Source organism: Aspergillus costaricaensis (assembly GCF_003184835.1).
Source record: "Aspergillus costaricaensis CBS 115574 unplaced genomic scaffold BO79scaffold_30, whole genome shotgun sequence".
NCBI lineage: Eukaryota > Fungi > Ascomycota > Eurotiomycetes > Eurotiales > Aspergillaceae > Aspergillus > Aspergillus costaricensis.
Genome location: NW_020291830.1, coordinates 169,083 through 192,200, shown reverse-complemented (window position 1 = coordinate 192,200; position 23,118 = coordinate 169,083). Strand labels below are relative to the sequence as shown.

The following is a 23,118-nucleotide window of genomic DNA, read 5'->3' as shown; positions in this document are numbered from 1 at the left end:
TTCCCTATTCCCGCGGTGCGGACAAAATCATATAACCCACTATGAAGCACCCTTATCCTGTCCAATCTTCCATATCTTAAGTGGAGTTGACTCACTCCTCGGATTCCGTCTATACCTAAACTCCTCCATCAGAGACCTTGCCCCCTCCTGATTGACAGACCAATGCCACGGACGAACTTGATCCGGAATCTCAACCTGCTCGAGATCAACAGCCATCACTTTGTCACAACCATGTTCCCAATCACCACATAGTATAAAGTTATCCAATTTCTGATCACAATAGAAAGCCTTATACTTCGAAAGCTTATCAAAGACATCTTCCAGATAAGACTTAATCAGCTTCTCAGGGACTTCTTCATTGCTGCGAGCCAGATCATCTAAAGTAATCCCCGGTATATCTGATAATAAAAGTGCAGGTAGGCCATTGTAGTACCCCTGACCGTAGAAGTATGGGATAACTTGCCCTTGGAGGTCTTTTAGTTTGGTGTAGGCTGTTTTTTCGTCCTCGAACTCTTCTTCCCAGTCCTCTTTTCGTTGCTTGATTATGATAGATGTGGCTGGTTCTGGGATTATATGTCGATAGCATGATGGGTCTGGTTCGAGGTGAAAGCGGTACACTGTTCGACGTGGATCTAAGTGCTCAACCTCTGATGCTTTGATCTCATGGCTGTCTAGCTGGATGATCTACCAGGGTTATTATAGTCCGAATCTCTGGTAATAAGTAAAAGATATCTTACTTTGGAAAGTCCCATCGCCGTGGAGGGATGATTCATGACCGCTTAAGCATTCGCCAGAATTAAAAGTGCCGAGGAGGACAGAGAAAAGAAAAACCTTCAATAACAGCAACGAGATAATATTATACATCATGTGGTCTGTCACTGCAAGGGGGAAGGTTATATATAGTCTAGGCTGCGATTGTCAACCTAACTTAGGCTGCATATGAAGTACTAGGGGCCCGAAAGACCTTCGGTTCCTAACTTCCAAATCAAATTGGGTATGCAAGTAAATGCATCTCGTACAGGTTTGGAAAAAAAGTAAAATAGTCTAAATGTCGACTGGGACATCTGTATTTTGCTGTTAGTGTCCAAGCCAGTGCTAGTGCGCATTTCAAAATTGAATTCTCTTGAAATACTATTTCGAGTTAACAGACTCAGAACGCAAGATATCTCTTATTAGCTTACTTTATGCGAGCTACGCTACTACAGGTGATTAGAATGCCATATCTCATATATTTCCTGCCTTAGCCAGGTAAATTTCTCCAGTCACTAGGTTATATAGTTGTTTCATGTTAAGTTCTTGATTCATAAACTAGCAAGTAGTCCCTAGCTAATAATTCTAGTCGCTTGACATACTATAATCTTAGTTCTAGCTGTGTTCTTCGATCTGTAAAATAAATATATGATTCTTGAGAAGTTGGCTGATTTACACTAACGTAAACACTCCACAAAATCTGGAAGTAATTGACTTGAAATTTCACCACCGTGGACAACAATTACCGGCCCAGTTTTCTTTCTAACAATGATAACAACCTTGTGTCCAGGGACCGAGGCTTGTCTGGTTTCCTAGGCAGACTCCCCTGTTCCGCCTCCAATTCTACTGGGCCTCCTACATTAAACATATCCCAGACTGATCTTGGAGGCTGAAGCAACTTGTATTCAGAAATAGTCTCCATCCCAAGAACTACGTCGTATGTGTCTGTGTCCAGGACTAAGAATTTAGTGGTATACTCCGTGCCACGTCGTGCAAACTGCCAGTTCACCTCAGTTTGGAATTGTGCCGTAAGGCTCGTTTGATTCGCTGCATCACTGGGGATGGAGATCAGAGCCTTCGGCGTAATGGGTTGCAATGGGGCCTCTAATTCCTGCGCGAGTCTAAGAGACATGAAATTAGCAGTAGCCTTTGTGTCCAAATAAACAGGCACCGCTTTTTTCGGATTCGAGGAGTGACCCCAAAAATAGGCGGTTTCTGAGAAATCGTCTTCTGAGTCCTCCACGATGTCGCTCAAAGCATATGAAGGTGTATGCTTAGTGTCAGAATGCTCTTCACTAAGCTTAATCTCGCGAGAGTCCATGGGTGTCTCGAGCTCCACAGCCTGCTCTATATAATCTCTCTGTGTATTAGACGGCGAGGAATGAAGTGCTGGATTTGCATTTGCTTCACTCTTCTGTCCTTGAGACTCGATCTCATCTACCCTTCTAAGTTCATCCAGTTCGTTTTGCCTCGATTCGTCAGAATCAAGCTCATTCGAAGACGACACTTCTGAGCTGCAAGCAAAATATGAATTCTGCTGGAAATAGTCATCATACCATAGCCTCTCCTTGCAGGGAGGGCGTTCTATACTAGGATCTGTCTGAATGTTATTCTTGCTCAGCCAGTCGTAGACCTTTTCAGAGCTGTTGTGAATATTTTCAACACTCTCTTGTCCGTTATCATCCGCCCATGGTAATGCCCGGAGCGAGAAAGAGTGGATCTCCTTAGCGATATGATTGAACAGTGTATCTTTTTCCACTTCGACTTCATCGTTTTCTGGCCAGTTGCACAGTGGACAGTGTCGGATTTCTGATGGTATTGTCTTTTTTGACAACTCCGCCAGGACTGGTATATGGGCTAGTGAAACGGTCGCAGCATGAAAGGACTCCGTGTGTAGTACAAAGGCTTCCCTGTTTGAAAATTGACATCCATCACCACATGCAAAGCAGGTCCAATATGTCATGCTGCTGTGATCCTTCAGCATGTGCTGTCGCCAACTATCCTTTGTATTGAAGAGGACATAAGGCTGATCGCAACTAGCCAAAACACAGCTGTAGGGACTCAAATCATCTTCAATATGTTTTCTAGTCTTGTGTTAGCTTGGCCGTGATTGGATCAGCGTCAAGAATCTCACCTCCACCTGATTTCATCTGTCATTTTTGCAGGAAGTGCTTCGCAGCAACAGGGACACCGAAAGAGCCGTGCATCATCTTTGAGCTGAGGCGGGCGCGGGTAATCTACTTCGAGTGCAGTGGTTGATACTGCGGAAAGAGTGACGGATTTAGCGTGGTCTATTGGGTGTAGTACGTGGCCTGATTGCGGTAATTGAAAGCCATCGGACAATATGGAGGCACTGGTTCCAGTGATTACGGTGTTGTTAGCGTGCATTGGGCTATTATCTGAGGATTCCCAACGCGGGTCTTTTTGAGGTGTCTCCTTCTGTGCTGATCCAGCTGGCTTCGGTACGGGTGTGCGACGTACGTAGCCAGCATCCAGACCTATGGCGTGTCTTTGAGAATACAAAAAGCGATTTCGACGCTTTAGGTTGCAGTGTATCAACCGCAATTGTACTTCATCCAACTGCGATGGGTCTCTTTCTTGGATACGACCATGTAATTGACAAAGCAACATTCCGATAAGGTGGCCTTCCAGCTCCTGATGGTCCGTTGCGTTGAACATTTGGTCCGCCTTTTGCAACCGTGAGCGCCGTCCAGAGCGACGAATGGCAACTGCGACCCGGGAAAGTTGATCCATCATCGACTCAATGTCATACATTGACTCATGCAACAGATTCCCGGATGGATTCCGCAACTCATGACGGTCCATCAACTGGCCATCGGAGCTAGAATCATCGGACCATGGGGAAAATGATCGCCCTTGTCCTTCGTGCTCAGGAGACGCAAGGTCTTCCTCGTTGTAATAATTCCGCGAAATGTCTTGTGTTTGGCTTCTTTTTAGGGACTCGTCAATCATAGTACTTAGCAGGCGCAATAAATTGACAATCACATCATGAGCTTCGGGCCTCGAGGCTAGTCTGGAGTCCAAAGAAGCTCGTCCTCTGGCGCAGGCTCCGGTGCCTGATATCCATAAATTCATATCAGCAAGGCGATTCTCAGCCCATTCGTTTTCCATGAGTGGTGGATTTTGCAAGCACCGTGTGAAAAGGTCAACGCACTGCTGTGCAGCCTCTTTTATGCCCTGCTCCATGGCTGTCAGGTAGCTCGTTGCGTACGTAGTCGCTATATGCGACGATATGTGCTCAAGTAGATAGGATCAGCTGAGGGGTTGCAGCCTCACTAGTCTCGCTAGTCTAATATTGATCCGACCCCGCTCCTGCTGCACGGCGCTTACTTCAGTACGACGAGGACGAACTTGTTCCTTCCCTCTTTCCTGTCTTCTTTCGGGACTCTTCTGGCTTTTTTCCCTTAATTTTCCATATAAATGGCACAGCAACCCACGTATATCCTCTCTCCCAACTTCCATCTCAAGCCAGGAACGGGCCCTATCGGATTAGGAAACATAATATCACACCCCCTGCGACCACACCGAGCCCTGACAACTGTCGATGCGACGACACTGGAGAAAGTGTACCCGCGGATAGAAAGATTTACGGATCACGAGCGAAGTATTGAACGAGGCGATAGCCGCGATGTCTCGATGAGCTTGTGGGCAGAGTTCCTGCAGACGGTATCCGGAAAGTTGTCGGGCGGACGGGGTAGCGATGTGCGATCAAACTATAGGATGGACCAACTGGAGACAGAATACTTTGTCACTGACCCTCCGCTTGAAGAGATCCAAGCACGTCTAAGGTCCCCTCGGGTTCAGGCTGTGACCAAATCAGGCAGAATCCCTGGGCTCAGGAACCCTGTTTACATGGTTACGGGTCTCATGATAGCGAAAGGATTCACCGCCACTATGGAGAACAATAAGCGCCACAACGGGGAGATTGAGGTTGGCGGAAATATTCTATCGCCGGGATTTCAGGTTGGCGCTGGAGCGAATCTCGCCAAATCGACCAGCACAGAAGAATCAGATACTTGGCGGGCGGGCGAGGATATAGTGTTTGCATATCAGCTTCTCAAGATAGAAGTCAAGGGTTGGAGAGGCGATAGAGTTGAATACGATGAGCTGAGGCACAAGGCCGCCTACTTGAGCAAAGATGATGAAGATGAGACAGATGAGGACGACGATGCCGTGGAAGAGATCATCATAGGTTCAGCTGATCCGGGCACTTTATCCAGTGATCATGACCAAGGGAGTATGACTGTGACAGAAATTGGAGAGGGGGATAGTCGAGTCAACTGTATTTCTTCGATAGTCGGGAGTGATCCCTGACTCAGAGTAATCAGTTCTCATATTCAAAGCCCAGATAACTTGCCGCCAATTTTCGCCCACCGGGCATCCTCCGGAATACCTATCAAGCCCCGTACCGTCAGGTACAAATAGCCTGACTGGAGCGTGTTAGAGGATATGGCCCTGAATATTGCATTCATTCCCCGACGTGTCCAGGCTCGGTTTTTGGCATTGTAGAATGGCTTCTCGGGAGGGCGAGAACTGATATATCCCAGAAGAGACCCTGCTATTCCAGCCGCTATGGCCGCAGCAACTGATGTTCCAGACCTATACTCGTCGCCATCAGAGTTGGGCCACGCAGAAGGAACGTCTATGCCAAGAGTCCCGAAAACCACTGGTTCATCTTCATGCTTAGGGGGGTTAAAGTCTGCAAATAGGCCGTTTGAATTTGTCCCCCGAATAGAGATGACGGATTCGTGTCTGGCAGGGAACATCTCTCGATCATTGGCTCCGTAATTTGAAGCTGCTGCAAAGAAAAGAATAGAATCTTTTCGTTTGTACAGGGCTTCGCGTATCGCGTCACTGATACACGGCTGTTCGTCTGCAAAGCCGAACGACATGGAGATGATGTCGGCTTTCCATTCTCCACTTGCCCAAGAAATCGCCTAAGCAAGTCAGCGGAATGAAATTCAACAATTTCCTCGGATCACTAACTTCTGCAACTTTCTCGCTGGAATTTAAGAGTTGATGGGGGCTTTTGGCAATGCGTGCTACATAAATATCAGCATCGGGAGCACACTTCAGAACGAGAGACACCAAATGAGTGCCATGTCCATGACAATCTTCGGGCTGGCTCGAACCATCAACCCAGTCTTTCCAGCCTTTAAGACGTTCCATGACATCAGGTGAAAAGAAAAACGGGGCATTATCGTCGTATCCAGTGTCCAAAATCGCTATCCGTACGCGCCGGGTTACCCCGGGTGATCCCGCTGCTGGTGCAACTTGAGCTAGCTCCCTATTAAACTCCTTCAAGTCTAATAGCCAGTTGCTAGCGCTTTTCTCACTTTCGGTGCGCTTCCTCCTGCGCTCCGGCGCTTTGCCCTTGTCAGGATTTCCCGGTACAATGGCTTCTTTCGTTTTCGTATCCTGAGAAAGTACATTAAGCGGGGCTATCTTTTCATAATTGTCGATCCATTTCGTGCCCTGTAGGAGGTTTTCGAGCGGGAACACAACTTTCTCGTATAATATGTTTCTTCGTTGCTTGAGGTTTTGTCTCTGTTCAGAGGCAGATAAACATTCAACACAAGCTGCCTGGTCGAATGTACCGGGCTCCAAACAGTGGCATATTGAACTCATATAATCGGGGTAGTCGAAATTCTTCCAGCGCTCTTCATCCCTTGTGTAGTTGATGGCCGTGAGCAGTTCAGCATTCACTTCGGCGGCCAAGGACTGCCCCTCGTTCTCACTCTTGGGAAGCGGAAACCCAAGACCTATCTCAACCAGCATGATACCAAGCGCTCTGATCCTTGGGTAGACATGCACCATCCCAGGAATCTTATATTGTTCGTAGCACAACGGACCTTCATCTTTGAAATCCACGGATACATACGGTTTCCAGGTAAAAAGCTTACCCTGGCCCCTACCCCCAGAGGTATCACTTTCCCTCATAAATTGAATAGTCTCGCTTGTCCATTTTGTTCGCATCCAGTCTGTGCCGTAGTACTGCCAGACAGAGTAGGCTATTATGTAAGCTAGTACAAGCTTCATTCGTGCCGTTAGATGGTAGGTGCTGAGGATTTTGGCCAAAAATATTCCCGGAATATGGTCGACTTTCTGCTTGTGGGGCTCAAAGAAATGATAAAGCTCCTGGTCTTCAATAGAGAGGCAAAGGCGCCAGCCTTTCGCTAGATCGAGTAAACGGCAGAATTGGCCTTTGTCTGTTCGTTGTCTTAATTTTGCAGATAGATTGTTGTCCTTCTCATCTCTATATCCATCATCTCCATCAAAAAATCGGACGCACTTTTTGCCGTGTGTATGGTCGTTTGGCACAAGCAGCTCAATATCTTGCCAGTGGGTAAGCTGTGACTGGTTCCAGAAGGGCTTTGATGAGAATAGCATATCAAATTGCACCAGATTGTTACTGGCCACTGATTGGGAAGGTGGCTGTAGCAGGAGACACACTAGATGTCCTCGCTCCGTTTGCCTACGCACTCCATTGGTCTGGCAAGTACAGCACATTTGCTCTCGTAGGACTCGATGAGCGATCGTGTTAGCAAGATCTGAGCGCTCTGGTCGAGCGGCTCTTTTTCTAGTACTGATATCTCCACTCTCGTCGCGCATAGATGACTTGCGATTGCGCTCAATGAATTTTTGGATATGAGAGATGGCCACCTCGGCGTCACGAGGACACGCGGTAAGCTGATCAAGTCCCCGTCGAATCTTTTTCTGAGCCTTCTCATAAGATGTCACGTCAGGGAATGGCTTTGCTATCGCTTCAAGAAGAGGAACGTCATTTCTTGGTATATTCTTCGGCCACTATTCCAAGCTCATCAGGCTTCATCCACATACATAGAGATTTCTGCCACACTTACATTGCACATAGTTTCCACATCTCGCAATAGCTTGGATATTCGCAGCCGCAGTCGCCTCTCCTGATCTAAGCCAGCCGTGTCGATGTAGTTGGCGACGAGGAAGAGCTCAGCCCCGAGACGCCCACATAAAGGTCGCTTGGAATCAACGCCCAGTAAAGACGCGATGTTAGCGACCTGGGCTATGGCAGTATGTGCAAAGTCTATTGGATCCTCACTCTCCATTCCGTTGATGTCACGGTTCATCATAGGTAACCATGGAAATGTGTGTGCCAGAGGGAGGCGGCTGAGCGATGCGGGGCAGACTCAGCTGATGATAGCGCGCGCCTATTCACCGCGTGTTCAACCCAGCCCTTGACAGCCTTCAAGTTCTTCGCTTCCTCGGTCGGGCAGTCCTTCTCTTATGTTTCCTCATACAGGAGTAAGCAGCTACCAAACCAAAAGGCGGTGTCATTCAATGTTTGCGGTTATTACTCGAAATATGAGCCTGTGAGGCTTGGTAGTACTTCATTACTTACTAGTATATATTCTCAAACTTATACAACCGCGTGATAGTCTGTAAAGTAGTAATGTAATTAGTACTCCCTGTCTAGTACTAAGGCTTCAGTCAACTCTACTACAAAATCTTAAATACTAATGTTGGAATACTTACCAAGTAGACCAAAAGAGAAATCCCTCTTCTGGTTACTGGTACTGCTCAGGTTTTCTGTATTCTGACGAATAATCGAACAAAGTCTCATACGAATTTCAGAGGTATCAATTGTGAGGCAGGTTTGTGCAGCCTGTTTTATACATCCATCTTAACCTGGACACTTGTAGAATGCAAACTTTTGTATTGTATTTCATTACCGGTTGTTACTCTCTATAATTTTAAAAGAAAATATAACCCCATGGCTAGCTCTAAATCTAATAACCCAGAAAAAGATACTTCTATAACCAACCACTGCAATACCATCAAGTACCCATCATCACCATCAACATCACCTACACCCTCCCTCTCAGAAACAACTTCTCCGGCCTCAACCACCTCAGAAACCCCTGCACACCAACCATCCCACTCCGATCCCTCGCCTCCCCACCCTCACTCACCCCCTTCACCTCCAACTCATAAAACTTCCACGACCTCAGAATCCACAAACACACCGCCCCCAACACAAACATACAAGCAACATACACCTGCGCACTCAAATACCCAGCCCCGCTGCCCGCCATACTCAACGCAATCGCCTCAGCGACCAAATTCGGCGCCACCAGCATCAAACACACCATCCCAAACGTCGACGGGAGACGATTCAACCCGACCACATCAGTAAGCACAGGGGCAATAGTACCCCAGAAGGTCCCGCAGACCATACCGCACAGCACCGCGAAGAGGAGCAGGAGTGCATATGAATGCGCAGGGATCCAGATAGCGAGGCAGAGGATGGCACACGACGCCGTCATAGCCATGGAGATGGTGATGCGGCCGTAGGCATCACTGATGTAGCCGACGACTGGACGGCCAAGGACGAGGCCGAGGTTGAGGATAGCGCCAGCGACGGACCCCTGCTGTGGGGAGAGGCCGATGGAAGAGGCGTAGTTGGGGAGGGAGTAGAGGAGGGTGATGTATCCGAGGTCAGTGGAGATGCCCCAGACGATGATGAGGAGGACTTCGAGGTGGCCGAGGTCGCGGTGGTTGAAGGTTCGTTGACGGGGTTGGGCGCGCGAGCGAGGTCGGTCTTTGAGGAGAAGGGAAGAGACGAGGTGGGAACCTAGGGCGCAGAAGGCGAGGATGCGGTAGGTGGATTGCACGCCCACGGATTGGATGGCGCGGCCGGCGGCGAGGTTGTATGCGAGGCCACCGAGGCCGGCGCCGGAGGCGGCAATACCGCTGGAGAAGCTGCGCTTGGTGGAGAACCATTTGGGGAGGATGGAGGTGGCGGTTAGGTAGAGGAAGCCCATGCCGAAGCCGAAGGCAATGCCTTGGGTGAGTACGAGGTGCCAGACTTGGGTGGAGTAGGAGGCGGCGAAGAGACCGGTGAAGATGAGGGCTGTGCCGGTGAGGAGGGTGATGGCTGTGCCTAGTAATTCGTTGGATTTGGTGACGATGGGTCCGATTAAAAGGGATAGGGAGACCTGGAGCCCGCCGATGATCGCATAGTCGAGGTGGCTGGCGCCGGGGAAGGTCGAGTTCGAGAGGTAGTAGTCTAGAATTACACCCCAGGCGCTGTTGATGCCCCAGGTGTGTACGTTGATCATGAATACGCAGAATGTGCACACCCAGCCGTATCCGCCGTTGGGTGGGATGTCTTCCAATGTACTGATGTTGGTGGCATTCTCGGGGCTTTGGTTGATATCAATTTGGTCGGGCGGCTGTAGTTCGAAATTGTCTCTTACGTTGAGATGCTCTGTGCTAGGGTACATTTTGAACTTCTCTCTGATGAGTTGAAGAGTGCTTTTCTCTTGTTTTTCGGTTGGTTTGATTTTGGCAGCCATGGTGATGGTAGTCAGGGTTTATATGCATGAGTCACGCTCACCCCGCCGTGACACGTCCACCTGCAGACAAAGGCAGAAACTTGAATATGTGTAGAGACCCGATCCAGGGCTATTTGAGCTTTGTGTTGGACTTCAGAGCATGATGGAGGAGGGTAGTAGATCAATTGATATATTGCATTAGTATATTACAGATCAGATTCATGGGTCCACATTCCATTTATTATCCTCCCGGCCAAATATGTCGACGCGTCAGCTTACTCGGAAGTACCGGACTCGACCTTGCCATTCTTCTACCACAGGGTTAGAGTTTACAATAGATAAGAGGCAAGGGGAGTGGAGTGTCTTACCAGGGTACGGCTGTACTTCACACCGACATTGTTTCCGCTGCGAGAGTCGTAGGGAAAGGGGGTGGTGTAGTTGAAGGTGGCAGTCAAGCCCTCGTAGGTCTTCTTGACTGTAGAAAGGATTCCGTTGCCAGCAGAGCAGCTGGCATCAGTTGTGGGAACAGGCCAGCCAGCGTAGTACTCGCTGTAGTCATCATCGGACAGAGGACCCCAGTGAGTCTCGTTCATATACAAGTTGCTCGTATCAACCTCATAGTTAACATAGCCGGTCTTCTTGGCCAGCCAGCTGAAGAGGTTCGCACCACAGTCCCAGCGACCCAGGGAGGGGAGGCCCCAGTTGGCAGACAGGGAAGCGATAACGGAATAGTGGGTGTAGAAGGTGTCATCCTTGGTACCCAGAAGATCATCCGGGACGGCGCCGCCGAGAAGGAAGGTGTAGATGTTGTTACCGATTTCATAGGTGCCGGTCTCATCAAAGGTGAGCATAATAAGTGTGTCCTTGGTGAAGTAATCGTTCTCCAGAAGCTCGGATAGGAAGCTCCAAGTCCAGTCACCGGAAAATGTGATGTTGGTGTCGTGGCCATCGTTCGTCATGTTGGGGGTGATGAACATGTACTGCGGAAGACGGTGGTTTTCCAGATCATCGTAGAAGCTACTGAAGTTCTTGATTTGGCGCAGACGGAGAGCATCTTCGGTGACCGAGTCAAACAGGATCAGAGGATTGTGCTTGCGAACATAGTCGTTGGCACCGCTCTCGGGGTAGCGGTAACCCTGGTACCCAGGGTAGGGGAGGCCTTCCTGGTATTCACCCCAGGCGATGTTCTTGGTATCGAACAAATCGGCTATGGTAGAAACGTTGGAAGGAATCTGATGGAAGTCATCATTGTCCATGCCGAAAGTGTCACCAGCAGCAGATGCGCAGTAGTTCGGCTCCGAAGGGTGAGTAACAGCCCAGAAGTTGTTCAAAAGGAGACCCTTCTTGGCCAGCACCGGCAGATGCTCTGTGGCAGCAGCAGCATCAAAATCCTATCAGAAATGGCATGTCAGCTGTGGCTCAATCACTGCATATATCAGATGTAACAGCTGAGGACATACGGTGTTCTCCAGCCAGATGTTCACAAAGCGATTGAACGCCAGTCCCTTGACATTCGAAACGGGAGAGTAAGGCTGCACGGTAGCCTGTGCAGCACGAATCTCAGCCAAGGAGGGGTATTCCTCCGTGGTGGTCTGGGCCACAGCCAGAGAAAGACCTCCGAGGAGGGTCACGAGGGACTGCTTGGTGAACATGATGCCCTAGATATCAGCAGACGAAAGCTGAGAGTGTATTAAGAGAGGGGTCCGGCGTAATATCCACGGAGAAGCACACCAAACAAAAAAATATCCAGAAGATTATCGGGCTGCTGAGGACATCTTTATATCTTTCCTCACGGCTGCTGTGAACTCTATACCGATCCATCAGACGCGTGGTTATTCGTGCCGCAACTATTCTAGCCCGGAGCAATTTAATCAATGAACTGCAATTGGACAGGCCTGTCTAACCGACGAAGCCAGTGTGCCAGATCCCCACAGCATCTGCGTCGGCATTGTGGAACGTTGTCGGCTGCTGTTGTGCATGGCAGGATTGCAGCTGATGCCATCTGGTGAGATGTTCTGCACGTTGCAAGTCAAATGTCGCTGACTGGCCGACAGGGAAATGCCCGCTAATGCCCAGTTTGGAAAGGCGGATAACTTAGATAGCAGAGTGTGACATTCTATTGGACAATTGCTCGACTTGGGGAGCACGGGACTCGCCGTCCCTGGCACGTGCCCGCAATGCCTTCTGCCAGCGGATGGTTTGGCATATACTAGCCTTTCAGACTGAAAACTCGCTTCCGATGGGACTGCAATAGTCCATCCTGTGGAGAATCCATTCATCATGAGCCTGCAGTGCATGGCTAATTCGCGCGACTGACGGGTACGCTAGGAACATCCCGGACTACTGTACACTACGGAAAATAAGATAGGATTGTGGAATAACAGGTTGAACTCCATAAGGTCGTTGCTCTCATTATTTTGTAGTCAACTCTATCGATCTATATACCTTGTTGACCAGTCCGGTCACACCTGCGTAGCATGTAAATCCATCGACACCATACATCCTATACTCCAGTCCGCTTAAGCAAAGAACTTGGCCTCGCCCTCCTTCAGCTTGCCAGCACCAACCAGGCGCTTGACCTCCTCGGCGTACACGTTCTTGACGGCAGCAGCGTCCTTGCCAGCAGCGGTAAGGCGTCCAGCCAGACCAGCAAGCTCCTCAGCGTCGATCTTGCTGATGACAAGGTCAACGTCGCCGAGAACGGAGTCAACCTGAGCAGCGGAGGGCTCACCACCCTCGCCGAAGTAGTTAACATCCTTGATGGAGCCCTTGAGAACACGCTTGTTCTTCTTGGCGGCGTTCTTAGCGGCCTCCTTGGCCTTCTTGTTCTGCTCACGCTCGGCCTTAGCGGCCTCCTCGGCGTCCTTCTTGCGCTGCTCCTCCTCCAGGCGGGCCTTCTCCTTCTCCTCGGCCAGACGCTTGATCTCAGCCTCCTTCTCGAGACGCTTGCGGTCCTTGTCGGCACGAGCGGCCTTACGGAACTTCTTGATACGCTCATCACCAGCGGCGCACTCGTCCACAAGGTGGCGGAGACGGGTAGTGTCCTCGGTCTTGCGCTTGCGGCGGGCGTTGGCGTTCTTCTTCTCCATGTGACGCTTCTGGTCACGGTTCTCGTTGTCATCCGGCACATCCTCGTCCAGGTACTCGAAGGTACGCCAGCTGTCGAAGTCATACCAGAAGTTGTAGAAGGTCTCGACCTCCTCCTGGGTGCTGTTCTCGTCACCGAGCTGGGGCACGGGCTGGATCTTGGAGAAACGGCCCTCGGACTCGAAGACAGGGCGCCAGAGCTTGAAGAAGTTGCCCTTGGCAGCCTCCTTCTTGGTGGGGGGCTCGACATCAGCGGCCTCGTCTACGGAGTCGAACTGACGACGCTTAGTGGGGTCCAGGAGAACCTCAGTAGCCTTCTGGATGCACTTGAAGAAGCTGTCGTTCTCGTCGCGGTCACCCATGGCGGCCTTCTTGTCGGGGTGGTGGCGGAGGACCTTCTTGCGGTGGGCGCGCTTGATCTGCTCGGGGGTGGCACGCCAGCGGTACTTGGACAGGCCGAGAACCTGGTAGTGATCTTGGCTCTGTAGTATGTAAGAATCACACCTATGTCGACGATTTTGGTAATGCATACCTTCCAGTCCTTGGCATCTCTGGAGAGCATCATAGGGTCCTCGTCCTCGGAGATGTCATCATCCTCCTCGTCCTCGGTGCTCTTCACGTTCTGCTGGGCCTGGATACGTTCATCCTCGGAGAAGGTGCGGTGGTGGCGCTTCTGGAGGGTTGTTAGCAGTGAGCCATTATCGTACTGGATCGGTCGCTAGATACGTACTCTGCGGGCGTGGGCCAGGAAGTGAGGGCCAACGGGCTCGAGGTTCCTCTGGGTGGCAGCGGAAACGGTGCCAACGGCCTTGAAGTCCTTATCGGCACTCCAGCCAGAAGGCAGGGAAGGGAGAGTAACGTTGATGGTCTGAACGGTAGCCATGGTCAAGAACAGAGCCACGCGGGGTGATTTGAGGGGAGAATGGGAAAGAGTGAGAAGCGCCCAACGGACTGTTTGAGCAAAAAGACAAAGTGCTTTTCCATTTTTTTTCTGCCCCGACTTGCCGCCACCCAGTGGGCCAATCAAACCTTGGCTGTTTCGGAGGTCATCGAAAGTCATGGACTGCCGCAGGGAACGACGGTTAGAATTCAACCTTTTCGCATGTTGATTAGATCTTCTTCTTATATGTTTTGTTGTTTTTGACTGTAGTTTCTATATCAAGGATTCTTTATTTACAGAGCGACGAGCTGCATTCGCCTGACGACAGTTTTTCTTTATCATCAGATCACCCGCTACTATCGCAGTACGCCACCCCAAAAGACTCAATTCACAAGGGGAGAACTAACAAAAGGTTAACAGATTCAATTCTTCCATAAATCTCAATAATCAACTTCATAATGTCCTCCCAAACCGCCTTGTCCGCACGCAGTGCTTACCGCCAACTCCTCCGCGCTACCCGCATTGCCTTCCGGGGTCAGTCGCCGCCTCAACAGCCATAAGTCTATTCAACGCTAACCATATTCAACGTGCAGATGATGTCCGTGTTATGATTGCTGCCCGTCAAGAGGCTCGCCGGAATTTCGACAGCCACCGCCGCGAAGGCATTGATACTCCGATGCAGATCAACCATGCGCTCGAAGTGGCGAACATTCTCAGACACAACATTGTCCAGGGTGTACGGGAACAAAATGACGAGAATGCCAAGTGGGGTGAGTAGAGAGCAGAGGAATTATGCTATGGCTGAGTATATGTCGCTGACCCGAAATCCTATTAGAACTCCGCATTCATGACGACATCGAGCGCGGCGATAACGACACCATCAGAGTTAAGGGAAAGACTGTCAAGGTGGACAAGGCATGCTCGTCATAGAGGGAGGATTTTCCGTGTGGAATCTGACTGTCTGGAAGCCTATGCATGGGTGAAAGGATGACTGCAGACTATGGCATTTGCAGACTGTATTATAGTATACCCAAACTTTTCTCTCTCCTTCCGGCGTCTTTGGGGGTATTTTATGGTTTAATCAGAATGTAGAAAATATACACAACGCCCGCTCGCGAACATACATAAGACCTCCTTGTTCCCGGACCCTGTAGAAAACAAGCCAAAATGCGAGTAGAAATGCAGATCAGTCACCAGACAGACTGGAGTACTGGACCTCCCCAGCACCCGGGGGTGGGGCGACAGCATAACTCCGTTGTTTTTGCTCTTTGCCAATCTCCTCTCCGGCAGCTGTGATGGCTCTCTTTCCAGAATCGGCTGCCCGCGGGCCTGCCGCCTGCCGACCTTCCCGGGCATGCTTCAGGCGCTCCTCCCTATCCATGTTATCCAACGGCTTGGGCTTGCCCCATCGAACACGCAGAGGGCAGCCTTGGATGACAGCCCGACCCTGGCACTGTTTGGCAGCTGCCTCAGCACCCTCCCGAGTTGCGAAGTTGACGAACGCAGAGTGAGCACGGTGGGAGCAAATGAGCGACCGCAGCTGTCCAAACTGTGTGAAGAAAGTCCGCAGCGTATGTTCCGGAAGATCATCCTCCACGCCAGTAACAAAGAGCGATGTGATGTTCGGATCCGCGGGCGGTAGGATATCTTCAGCCGATGGGGGCACCTGAGCGGCGCTAGGGAATGGGCGGCCACCACGACCACCACGCATACCTCCTCGTCCTCTACCCGGAAGTGGCGTTCCCCTCCTGCTTTCGCTTGTGCGAATGGGTCCCGGGCCATTTCCGTAGCGGCTGTGTACGACCGGTGCGTCGCTGGGTCCTGCACTCGCGCCCTCCTCGTCTTGGGGTGCGGCCTCTATCTGGCGAGGCTTCCTGTAGTAGGGTTCACTGTTGGCGAGCCTCCGAAGCAACTCCCGAGCTTTCTCGTCCGTCTTCTCGTATTCCTCCACCGCGCCACGCCCCTCTTCGATCTCCTTCTCGTGACCTTGTGCGTAGTATTCGCGGTTGATGGTGCTTTCGGGGCCTGGGGCGACCATCTTCAAAGCAGCATCACGAACGACGATCGGCAGCCCGAAGGACAGATCCAGCATACAGCATTGGCAGCAGTTCTTCAAACGCGCGCAGGTCAAGCAGATGGCAGTACGCTTCTGGCGCGCGGTGCGATCGGCTTTCCAGCGGAAAATAGTGAAAGGACGCGTGCACTGGGAATCTGTTAGTATGGTCTGGTTGTCCGAAAGTGGAAAGGTCTGCCTACAATCTTGCATTCTGCGCCATGGTCTTCCTTGAGCATCTGAACGTAAGGATTGTCGGGCAGGCAGTTCTCGCACACGGAGGGGAAGTCGGTGGTCTCCCATCCGGACCGGTTCAGATCCTGCTTAATCTGTGGGGGGGGCATGTTGTCGTTGTGTTAATCAGCTGCGCTTCCACACAGAAACGCGAAGCCCTGCGGAGATGGTGCGGCGAAGTTGAGCGTTGTCGGTAGCAAGAACTGGATTATCGATAGTCGTAGTGGCGCATTCTGTGGCTAAGTGTGGCTGTTGTGACATAAGCAATATGTTAGTCACGTGATTTGACTGCAAGTTCCTGCATCACATGCATGGAAAGGATGAACCCGAGTGCTTGTTTAGGCATCTGCGTAAGGAGTATAGTAATTCCATAAAGCGCATGATGCTCAATCATACAGAGTCTGAAACGAAACCTTGCAGTCCAGGCCTTGATCCTGCGGCAATCAAGATGAGAGCATAGCCTCTTCTGTGCGACCAGCGGATCCAGTGATGCCTGGCGGAATACGCACCGGATACGCGATACGCGATACGCAGCTCCTCGATATGACCAGGAACGCCCTGGTCAACTGCCTAGTACGGCTTAGTGCTGTTCCACCGTCTCTTTCGGATACAACTTTTTCCTGGCCAGAACCCCAGGATGCCTGTTCGGGTCTAGCCCCCCGCCATCTGGTTGGCTGGCCAGCGGCACAGCGGTGATTGGCTGGGGAAATGTCAAAGTCAGTCGTAATTCCGCCTCCCCTTTCTTTCGGGCGATCGCATTAACTGCTGCGTTGGCCTCGCTTGCTTCTTCGTATCCTTTCGTTTTCCTCTTCCTTCACTTCTGTCTGCCTATTTGGCCTTTCTTCTTTTCTCAGGATCGTGTTTGTGGTTATAAAACTGCCTCAATTGCCTCCTCAAGTCCCTGTATCCGAACCACTTACTCCGGACACCTGTGCTTCTTGACCGATCCACCCCTTTTTATCCCACTTTAATTTCCAATTGCTGTCAACAATGGCTCCCGCAGCTCTTGAACAGGAGAACCATGCGCGTGATGCGGAGTTCAACCGCGTTCTCCATGGAAAGTCCGCTGAAGCTCAGGGTGGTTTTGCTGCCATGCGCAACAAGGACGCTGCCGCTCAGAAGGCTGCTGTCGACGAGTACTTCAAGCACTGGGACAACAAGAGCGCTGAGGAAGAGACTGAAGAGATCCGTGCGGTATGTTTGCGACTTACTCCTTTCCGATATTAATGCTAAGCCTTGTACTAATATTTTGATGTTCTAGGCCCGTCGTGCCGAGTATGCGACCTTGACCAGACAGTATGTAGCGCCATTAAGACCCAGAAACATGACTTCGATTCTCAGTACTGACTCGAATTCGCTATAGCTACTACAACCTTGCGACGGACTTTTACGAGTACGGATGGGGTACCTCCTTCCACTTCTGCCGTTTCTCCCCTGGCGAGGGCTTCCACCAGGCCATCGCTCGCCACGAACACTACCTCGCCCATCAGATCGGCATCAAGTCTGGAATGAAGGTTCTCGATGTTGGCTGCGGTGTCGGAGGCCCTGCCCGTGAGATCGTCAAGTTCACCGACGCCAACGTGGTCGGCCTGAACAACAACGACTACCAGATCCAGCGTGCTACGCGCTACGCTGAGCGTGAGGGTTTGGCCCACAAGCTGACCTTCGAGAAAGGTGACTTCATGCAGATGAAGTTCGAGGACAACACCTTCGACGCTGTCTACGCCATTGAGGCTACCTGCCACGCTCCCGAACTCGAGGGTGTCTACAAGGAAATCTTCCGTGTCCTGAAGCCCGGTGGTGTCTTCGGTGTCTACGAGTGGTTGATGACCGAGGAGTACGACAACAGCAACGCCGAGCACCGCAAGATCCGTCTCGGTATCGAGCAGGGTGACGGTATTTCCAACATGGTCAAGGTCTCCGAGGGTCTTGACGCCATGAAGGGAGCCGGTTTCGAGCTCCTCCACAACGAGGATTTGGCCGACCGCCCCGACACCATCCCCTGGTACTACCCCTTGGCCGGTTCCTTCAAGCACTTGACCTCTCCCTGGGACTTCTTCACGATCGCTCGTATGACCTGGTGGGGCCGTGGCATTGCCCACCGTTTCGTCGGTGCCATGGAGAAGGTCGGTCTCTTCCCCAAGGGCTCTCAGAAGACTGCCGACAGTCTGGCCTTGGCCGGTGACTGCCTTGTTGCCGGTGGTGAGAAGAAGCTGTTCACTCCCATGTACCTCATGGTTGGCCGCAAGCCCGAGTAAACGGTTTCAGCAAAAAACTTGCATTATGCGATAACGCCTGTACAAATTTTTCTGGGACAGCATCCTATTGCATAGACAGCACGGCGGTCTATGTTCTTTAATATCCGGGTTTCTTCTATTTTCCTTTATATTTCCCTATGTTTCATTCCCTTTCTTGTGTGTCATTATATTGCATACCGCCGCGGGATGCTTTGTTTTCGTTAGTGCATTTGTTTTTCCCATCTCATGTCCTGCCCATACGGGAATGGGCAGGCGTACGAAATCACTGCTGAGTATTATGTGCCGATGGTGATGATTCCTTTCTGCTGCTTGTCATTTGTTGTTCAGAATAGATTTAATAGCGAGTACCAGGAATAACGAGTCTCAAAATTACCTATTTCACTTTACTTCCATACCAACAACGTAAATCATTACCAGTTCATCTCATACCTCATCAAGCACCTCATCCCATAAACTACTCAATATATCCCTACCGAGCCACTTCAATCTCCTTCGCCTCCGCCTTCTCCTTCTCATCCAAAAACTCCTCCGCCACCGGATTAGCATGACTAACCACCGCATCCTTCCCATCAAACAACAGCGCGATCTGCTCCAGACTCGGTCCTTTGGTCTGCAAGTATACCATAGTATTAGCCACTCCACGATGTCGAACAAGAGCATGTGCATATATATATAAAGGGACGTGAAAGGGACAGAATGAACACCAACCTCAATAAAGAAGAAATACACCACCACAAACTCAACGATAATCCACCCCACATAGAAGAAATAATACTTCCATGCGAAGGCATCAATGCCCAGCGGGTTCACATACGTGTTGAATGCTCCTGTGGCACCGGTGACGAGCCAGAAAAGAGCGATGCCTTTGGCGCGGATGGAGTAGGGGAGGATTTCGACGACTGTGTTTGTTAGTTAGCTATTGCATTGACCATTTATGTTTGTCTAAATGGGATTCTGTGGCTTGGGATAGATACTAACCGTAGAGCATCATCGCGCCCGTCCAACCTAGATTATGTACTCCGTTGTATATATAGATAAAAGCGACTGTGGCGTACGATGCAGACTGGCTACCTGTTTCGACGAACACGCCCGTGCAAATCGTGATGAGCGCAAAGACGAGCCAGATGAGTCCCATTGACCAGAGCAGGAGAGGTCTTCGTCCGACTCGGCCGGGGAGGAAGGCAAAGGCTAGTGCACAGGCGAAACTGAACATTTGGCTTGTTGCGGTGATCAGGGTCGTGTCGACTTCGGCAGTTATTCCGGCGGATTTGAGCATGCTGCTGAGGTAGTAGCTTATTAGGCCGTTGCCGGACCATTGTTTGCAGATTCCTGGTGGTTTCTCGCATTAGGTGGTGGTGGTGGTGGGGGGGATTGGGGTAGAGGGACTCACCACACCATATGAGGATGAACGAGCGCCATCTGTTTCCGCGAGTGTTGATGAGTTCTTTCCAGGAGGTCTTCTTGGCTGCTATCTCGAGTTCGATGGTCTCTTTCATCTCTTGGTATTCCTGTTGTACTACGATGTCCTGCGCGTCGCCGTTGCCGTGGTATTTGGCTAGGATAGCGAGGGCGGCTTGTTCGCGGCCGCGGCTGATGAGCCAGCGGGGGGATCTATGGTTGTTAGCCATGAGTGGGATGAGGACTTGTTATGGCTTACTCTGGAAGAATGAATGCTCCAATTAGTTGGATTATTGATGGAAGCGCTTGAAAGACGGTGGGAATGCGCCATGCCCTATCTTTGATGAGGATGAGGAAGTATGGTCTCGGGCAGGTGGGCATACCATGCACTTGCGAGTCGGAATGATCCAAATGTAATCCACGCCGCGATGATAGATCCAGCACTGTAGGTAGTGTTGGACATGGAAGTTGCTGTCGCTCGATGATCTGGGTAGGCTAGTTCACCCATCCATACTGGCCCGATCGCAGCAACTACTACACCCCCCATGCCTAGAAGCAAGCGAGCTGCGATGAAGAGACCTGCACTGGAGGCACCAGTAGCCATGCCGGTGCCAGCAAGGCATAGGATGGCGCCGAAAAACAGGCAGTATCTGCGGCCGAGCCTGTCGGATATGAAGGAGATGAAGACAACGCCGACGATATTTCCTGTACTTGTAGTTAGACCAAGAACGAGATCGTCAAGATCAGTGTAGTGTATCACCTATCCAGTACATAGCGCTCATGGCTCCCAGAAGGCTACCATGAGGGTGATTGAAATCTGTACCACATGGTCAATCAACGGACTAGTGCAGATACAATACTTGGCATACCCTCCTGCCAAACACTCAGCTCTTGCACATTATTGATCAAGGAAGCATCGTAGCCTTGAGTAAACTCGCTAAACATGAGGAAAAACAGCATCAAGTTCAGCTTTCTTAGACCAGTGTCCTTCCACCATGGCCCTTGCTTGTTGCTCACCACCGTCGTGTCCTCCAGCGCTCTGCGGTCGATGGGCTTCCGCGCACTTACTGCCATGATGAAGTCGGGTTGGTTAACGATATCCCCTAATACTGCCACCAACTCTCATCAAGAAGATATATACGGAGTTTGTAGCAGGTCCTATGGAATGCGATGTCTAATCAAGACAAGCTTGCCCAGGCTATTATCCGGGGCCAAAACCTGGGGGAACTGCGGGGCTGATCGTGCAGATCTCTCCCCCAGGTTGCATGAGAGGTTCGGCCTAAAGCAATCCGAGGCGGCTGGAAAACACCATGCGAGTAGCTCAGACAGCTGGTGGCGATCTCCTGATTCTCCTGTTGGTGGAAAATGTATTCCTAGTGCGAGTGACTGCGTCGCCACGAGCAAGGGCTAACATGAAATTGACTTTCGGGTTGAAGGCTCCCACTAGGATTGCTGCTACTGATTACTGCTTCTCTTGCTTTTCAGGACTTATGACATGCTCCTCATTGTGCCAGGTTATTGACGTCGAATTGTAGCACGGCCACCTTCCTTTTACCTTCTTCATTGTCTCTCAATATGAGAATAGACAGAAGCCCAAATTTTGTAAAGGCTTCTTCGTCGATCAGTGGCTCTCCACTATATCCATGTTCCCTCCATACTACACTCATTTCTCCATGTATACCATTCATACTCCTCCGCACAATCAACAGTTCACTCTCCGTATTCGACGGAAGTATGAAGAAGACAGCATTGAGCTTCTCGCTATGGACTAGTTTGCCGCGAGGCCCGGTAGGCGTAGGAAATATGCCAGGTAATGCGAAGAAACTCCACTGACTGTCCGATGGGGAGCGGTAGTAGTGCATCCATGTTTCCTTTCCGGTGGTGTTCTCTCGATTCAATATATGCACTCCTCCCTCGCAGTCAACGTACTGTGCCTCCTGATTCATGATACCGCTGTTTCTAGGGATATCCCTGACGAGTAGCCGGCTATCTTGGGACTCGAGTCCGGTCCCTGGACGTGCTGACAAGATAGCCACTGACTTTTGGTTCGACCCGCTCCATGTAGTGCCATTATCCCGACTGTATGCATAATATAGCCCTTCGTTATTCTCGGGGCCATTAGGTCCAGCTTGCGCTTTGTGGGCTGTGGAACCACAGTCGTTCGCTCCTTCATACTCGATAAAGTGTCGGTTCGTCCAAGTGACGTGAAGGCTATCCGTTGATAGATGATAAGATAACCCATTTGGATACGGGTTACACTGTCTTCCAATTAGATAGGTCCCCAGTTGGACGAATTGCGCAGTGTCAGGACTGTAGCGATATAGGACATCGGAGCCGGCACCTGCTCTACGGGCTGATCGTCAGATTCTGCTTCTCCTAGGTTTTGCGCATTACATACTTTCCAATGCGACACTCGAAATACATGTCTCTTCTAGCAGGTATGAATCGTGGATATGTAACGTCCAACAGACCGTCGCAGCCGGGTAGATGATCTAGAATCGGGCTGAAGTTGCTTGCCGTCCAACTCGACTCGCTTGGGTCGGCTGCCAGACCTGGTCGCGAGATGCGATATTTCAGTGCATCGCAGTGGTGATCAAACGACACATGAATCGTTCTATCACCAGCACAGATCCCGATGGATATGGTATTATGTCCGTCATCGGTCGTCTGGTTGTAATCTTCGAAAGTCAAGTATTGCCAGTCGGATGAAGGGTCCCGAACATCATGGCGTGCAATCGTAACTCTTCTAGAGTCCGATCCTTCCCACGAGGTATAAAAGGCCACGTACTGGATGCTGTCCGAAGTTGTGATTGCTGACTGCTGATAGGCACAGGCGTTTAGGCGGTGCGTGGTATTGGGGTCGACCCCAAGAGTAGTAATTGACGGAATAGTCATGATCTATTCAGTAGTAGCAAACACCTCTCGAGTATTCTGGCTCGGGTGATATGCGGACTCTTCGATGGGGTAGACTCTCAGCTAGAGAACTAGGCGATTTCTCGAGGCACGTGGACTGGCCTGATCGGGATCGAGAAAAGACTGCGGCAGAGCATTTTCCCTCCCAGCATATCTTCCCCTTCTCAAATCGCTCTTGCACAACACAATTAAGAACATGTCTATTAGCTG

General features: G+C 50.7%; 12 protein-coding genes across 12 annotated transcripts; 3 read left to right on the top strand and 9 right to left on the bottom strand.

Moving 5' to 3' along the window:
- Window positions 1-39: 39 nt before the first annotated feature.
- BO79DRAFT_220561 (uncharacterized protein) lies at window positions 40-773 on the bottom strand (the record flags this gene model as incomplete). Its single annotated transcript, XM_025683493.1, has 2 exons — window positions 40-684; window positions 738-773. 2 exons carry the CDS (start codon window positions 771-773, stop codon window positions 40-42), a joined length of 681 nt encoding a protein of 226 aa, XP_025536473.1.
- A 719-nt stretch (window positions 774-1,492) lies between these two features.
- On the bottom strand, window positions 1,493-4,017 carry BO79DRAFT_239741 (retropepsin-like aspartic protease; the record flags this gene model as incomplete). The annotated part of the gene is made up of 3 exons (XM_025684947.1): window positions 2,885-4,017; window positions 1,685-2,834; window positions 1,493-1,639 (listed from the first exon to the last, which is right to left on the bottom strand). Exons 1-3 carry the CDS (start codon window positions 3,955-3,957, stop codon window positions 1,493-1,495), a joined length of 2,370 nt encoding a protein of 789 aa, XP_025536472.1. The 5' UTR covers window positions 3,958-4,017.
- A 160-nt stretch (window positions 4,018-4,177) lies between these two features.
- BO79DRAFT_200666 (uncharacterized protein) lies at window positions 4,178-5,085 on the top strand (the record flags this gene model as incomplete). Its single annotated transcript, XM_025681510.1, has 1 exon — window positions 4,178-5,085. Exon 1 carries the CDS (start codon window positions 4,192-4,194, stop codon window positions 5,083-5,085), a length of 894 nt encoding a protein of 297 aa, XP_025536471.1. The 5' UTR covers window positions 4,178-4,191.
- Window positions 5,086-5,108: 23 nt separating this feature from the next.
- Window positions 5,109-7,856, bottom strand: BO79DRAFT_231294 (S8/S53 family peptidase; the record flags this gene model as incomplete). The annotated part of the gene is made up of 3 exons (XM_025684148.1): window positions 5,109-5,708; window positions 5,758-7,578; window positions 7,635-7,856. The coding sequence occupies 3 exons, from the start codon at window positions 7,854-7,856 to the stop codon at window positions 5,109-5,111; spliced, it is 2,643 nt and encodes an 880-aa protein (XP_025536470.1).
- Window positions 7,857-8,615: 759 nt separating this feature from the next.
- Window positions 8,616-10,106, bottom strand: BO79DRAFT_200661 (MFS general substrate transporter; the record flags this gene model as incomplete). Its single annotated transcript, XM_025681509.1, has 1 exon — window positions 8,616-10,106. One exon carries the CDS (start codon window positions 10,104-10,106, stop codon window positions 8,616-8,618), a length of 1,491 nt encoding a protein of 496 aa, XP_025536469.1.
- Window positions 10,107-10,297: 191 nt separating this feature from the next.
- Window positions 10,298-11,737, bottom strand: BO79DRAFT_200660 (putative acid phosphatase; the record flags this gene model as incomplete). Its single annotated transcript, XM_025681508.1, has 3 exons — window positions 10,298-10,396; window positions 10,454-11,476; window positions 11,546-11,737. 3 exons carry the CDS (start codon window positions 11,735-11,737, stop codon window positions 10,361-10,363), a joined length of 1,251 nt encoding a protein of 416 aa, XP_025536468.1. The 3' UTR covers window positions 10,298-10,360.
- A 742-nt stretch (window positions 11,738-12,479) lies between these two features.
- Window positions 12,480-14,094, bottom strand: BO79DRAFT_210740 (putative ribosome associated DnaJ chaperone Zuotin). The gene is made up of 3 exons (XM_025682878.1): window positions 13,903-14,094; window positions 13,705-13,845; window positions 12,480-13,654 (listed from the first exon to the last, which is right to left on the bottom strand). The coding sequence occupies exons 1-3, from the start codon at window positions 14,053-14,055 to the stop codon at window positions 12,605-12,607; spliced, it is 1,344 nt and encodes a 447-aa protein (XP_025536467.1). The 5' UTR covers window positions 14,056-14,094; the 3' UTR covers window positions 12,480-12,604.
- Window positions 14,095-14,276: 182 nt separating this feature from the next.
- On the top strand, window positions 14,277-15,135 carry BO79DRAFT_178924 (LYR motif-containing protein). Its single transcript, XM_025680001.1, has 4 exons — window positions 14,277-14,416; window positions 14,473-14,586; window positions 14,646-14,822; window positions 14,888-15,135. Exons 2-4 carry the CDS (start codon window positions 14,511-14,513, stop codon window positions 14,980-14,982), a joined length of 348 nt encoding a protein of 115 aa, XP_025536466.1. The 5' UTR covers window positions 14,277-14,416; window positions 14,473-14,510; the 3' UTR covers window positions 14,983-15,135.
- slt11 (Pre-mRNA-splicing factor ECM2) lies at window positions 15,077-16,516 on the bottom strand. Its single transcript, XM_025688806.1, has 2 exons — window positions 16,309-16,516; window positions 15,077-16,255 (listed from the first exon to the last, which is right to left on the bottom strand). Exons 1-2 carry the CDS (start codon window positions 16,447-16,449, stop codon window positions 15,239-15,241), a joined length of 1,158 nt encoding a protein of 385 aa, XP_025536465.1. The 5' UTR covers window positions 16,450-16,516; the 3' UTR covers window positions 15,077-15,238.
- Window positions 16,517-17,112: 596 nt separating this feature from the next.
- On the top strand, window positions 17,113-18,958 carry erg6 (sterol 24-C-methyltransferase). Its single transcript, XM_025681507.1, has 3 exons — window positions 17,113-17,533; window positions 17,601-17,635; window positions 17,703-18,958. Exons 1-3 carry the CDS (start codon window positions 17,330-17,332, stop codon window positions 18,595-18,597), a joined length of 1,134 nt encoding a protein of 377 aa, XP_025536464.1. The 5' UTR covers window positions 17,113-17,329; the 3' UTR covers window positions 18,598-18,958.
- A 108-nt stretch (window positions 18,959-19,066) lies between these two features.
- BO79DRAFT_272936 (sugar transporter) lies at window positions 19,067-21,069 on the bottom strand (the record flags this gene model as incomplete). The annotated part of the gene is made up of 8 exons (XM_025687470.1): window positions 19,067-19,207; window positions 19,306-19,496; window positions 19,576-19,926; window positions 19,988-20,208; window positions 20,255-20,329; window positions 20,379-20,700; window positions 20,756-20,812; window positions 20,865-21,069. The coding sequence occupies 8 exons, from the start codon at window positions 21,067-21,069 to the stop codon at window positions 19,067-19,069; spliced, it is 1,563 nt and encodes a 520-aa protein (XP_025536463.1).
- Window positions 21,070-21,497: 428 nt separating this feature from the next.
- On the bottom strand, window positions 21,498-22,917 carry BO79DRAFT_200643 (BNR repeat-containing protein; the record flags this gene model as incomplete). Its single annotated transcript, XM_025681506.1, has 2 exons — window positions 22,394-22,917; window positions 21,498-22,341 (listed from the first exon to the last, which is right to left on the bottom strand). Exons 1-2 carry the CDS (start codon window positions 22,888-22,890, stop codon window positions 21,498-21,500), a joined length of 1,341 nt encoding a protein of 446 aa, XP_025536462.1. The 5' UTR covers window positions 22,891-22,917.
- Window positions 22,918-23,118: the final 201 nt, after the last annotated feature.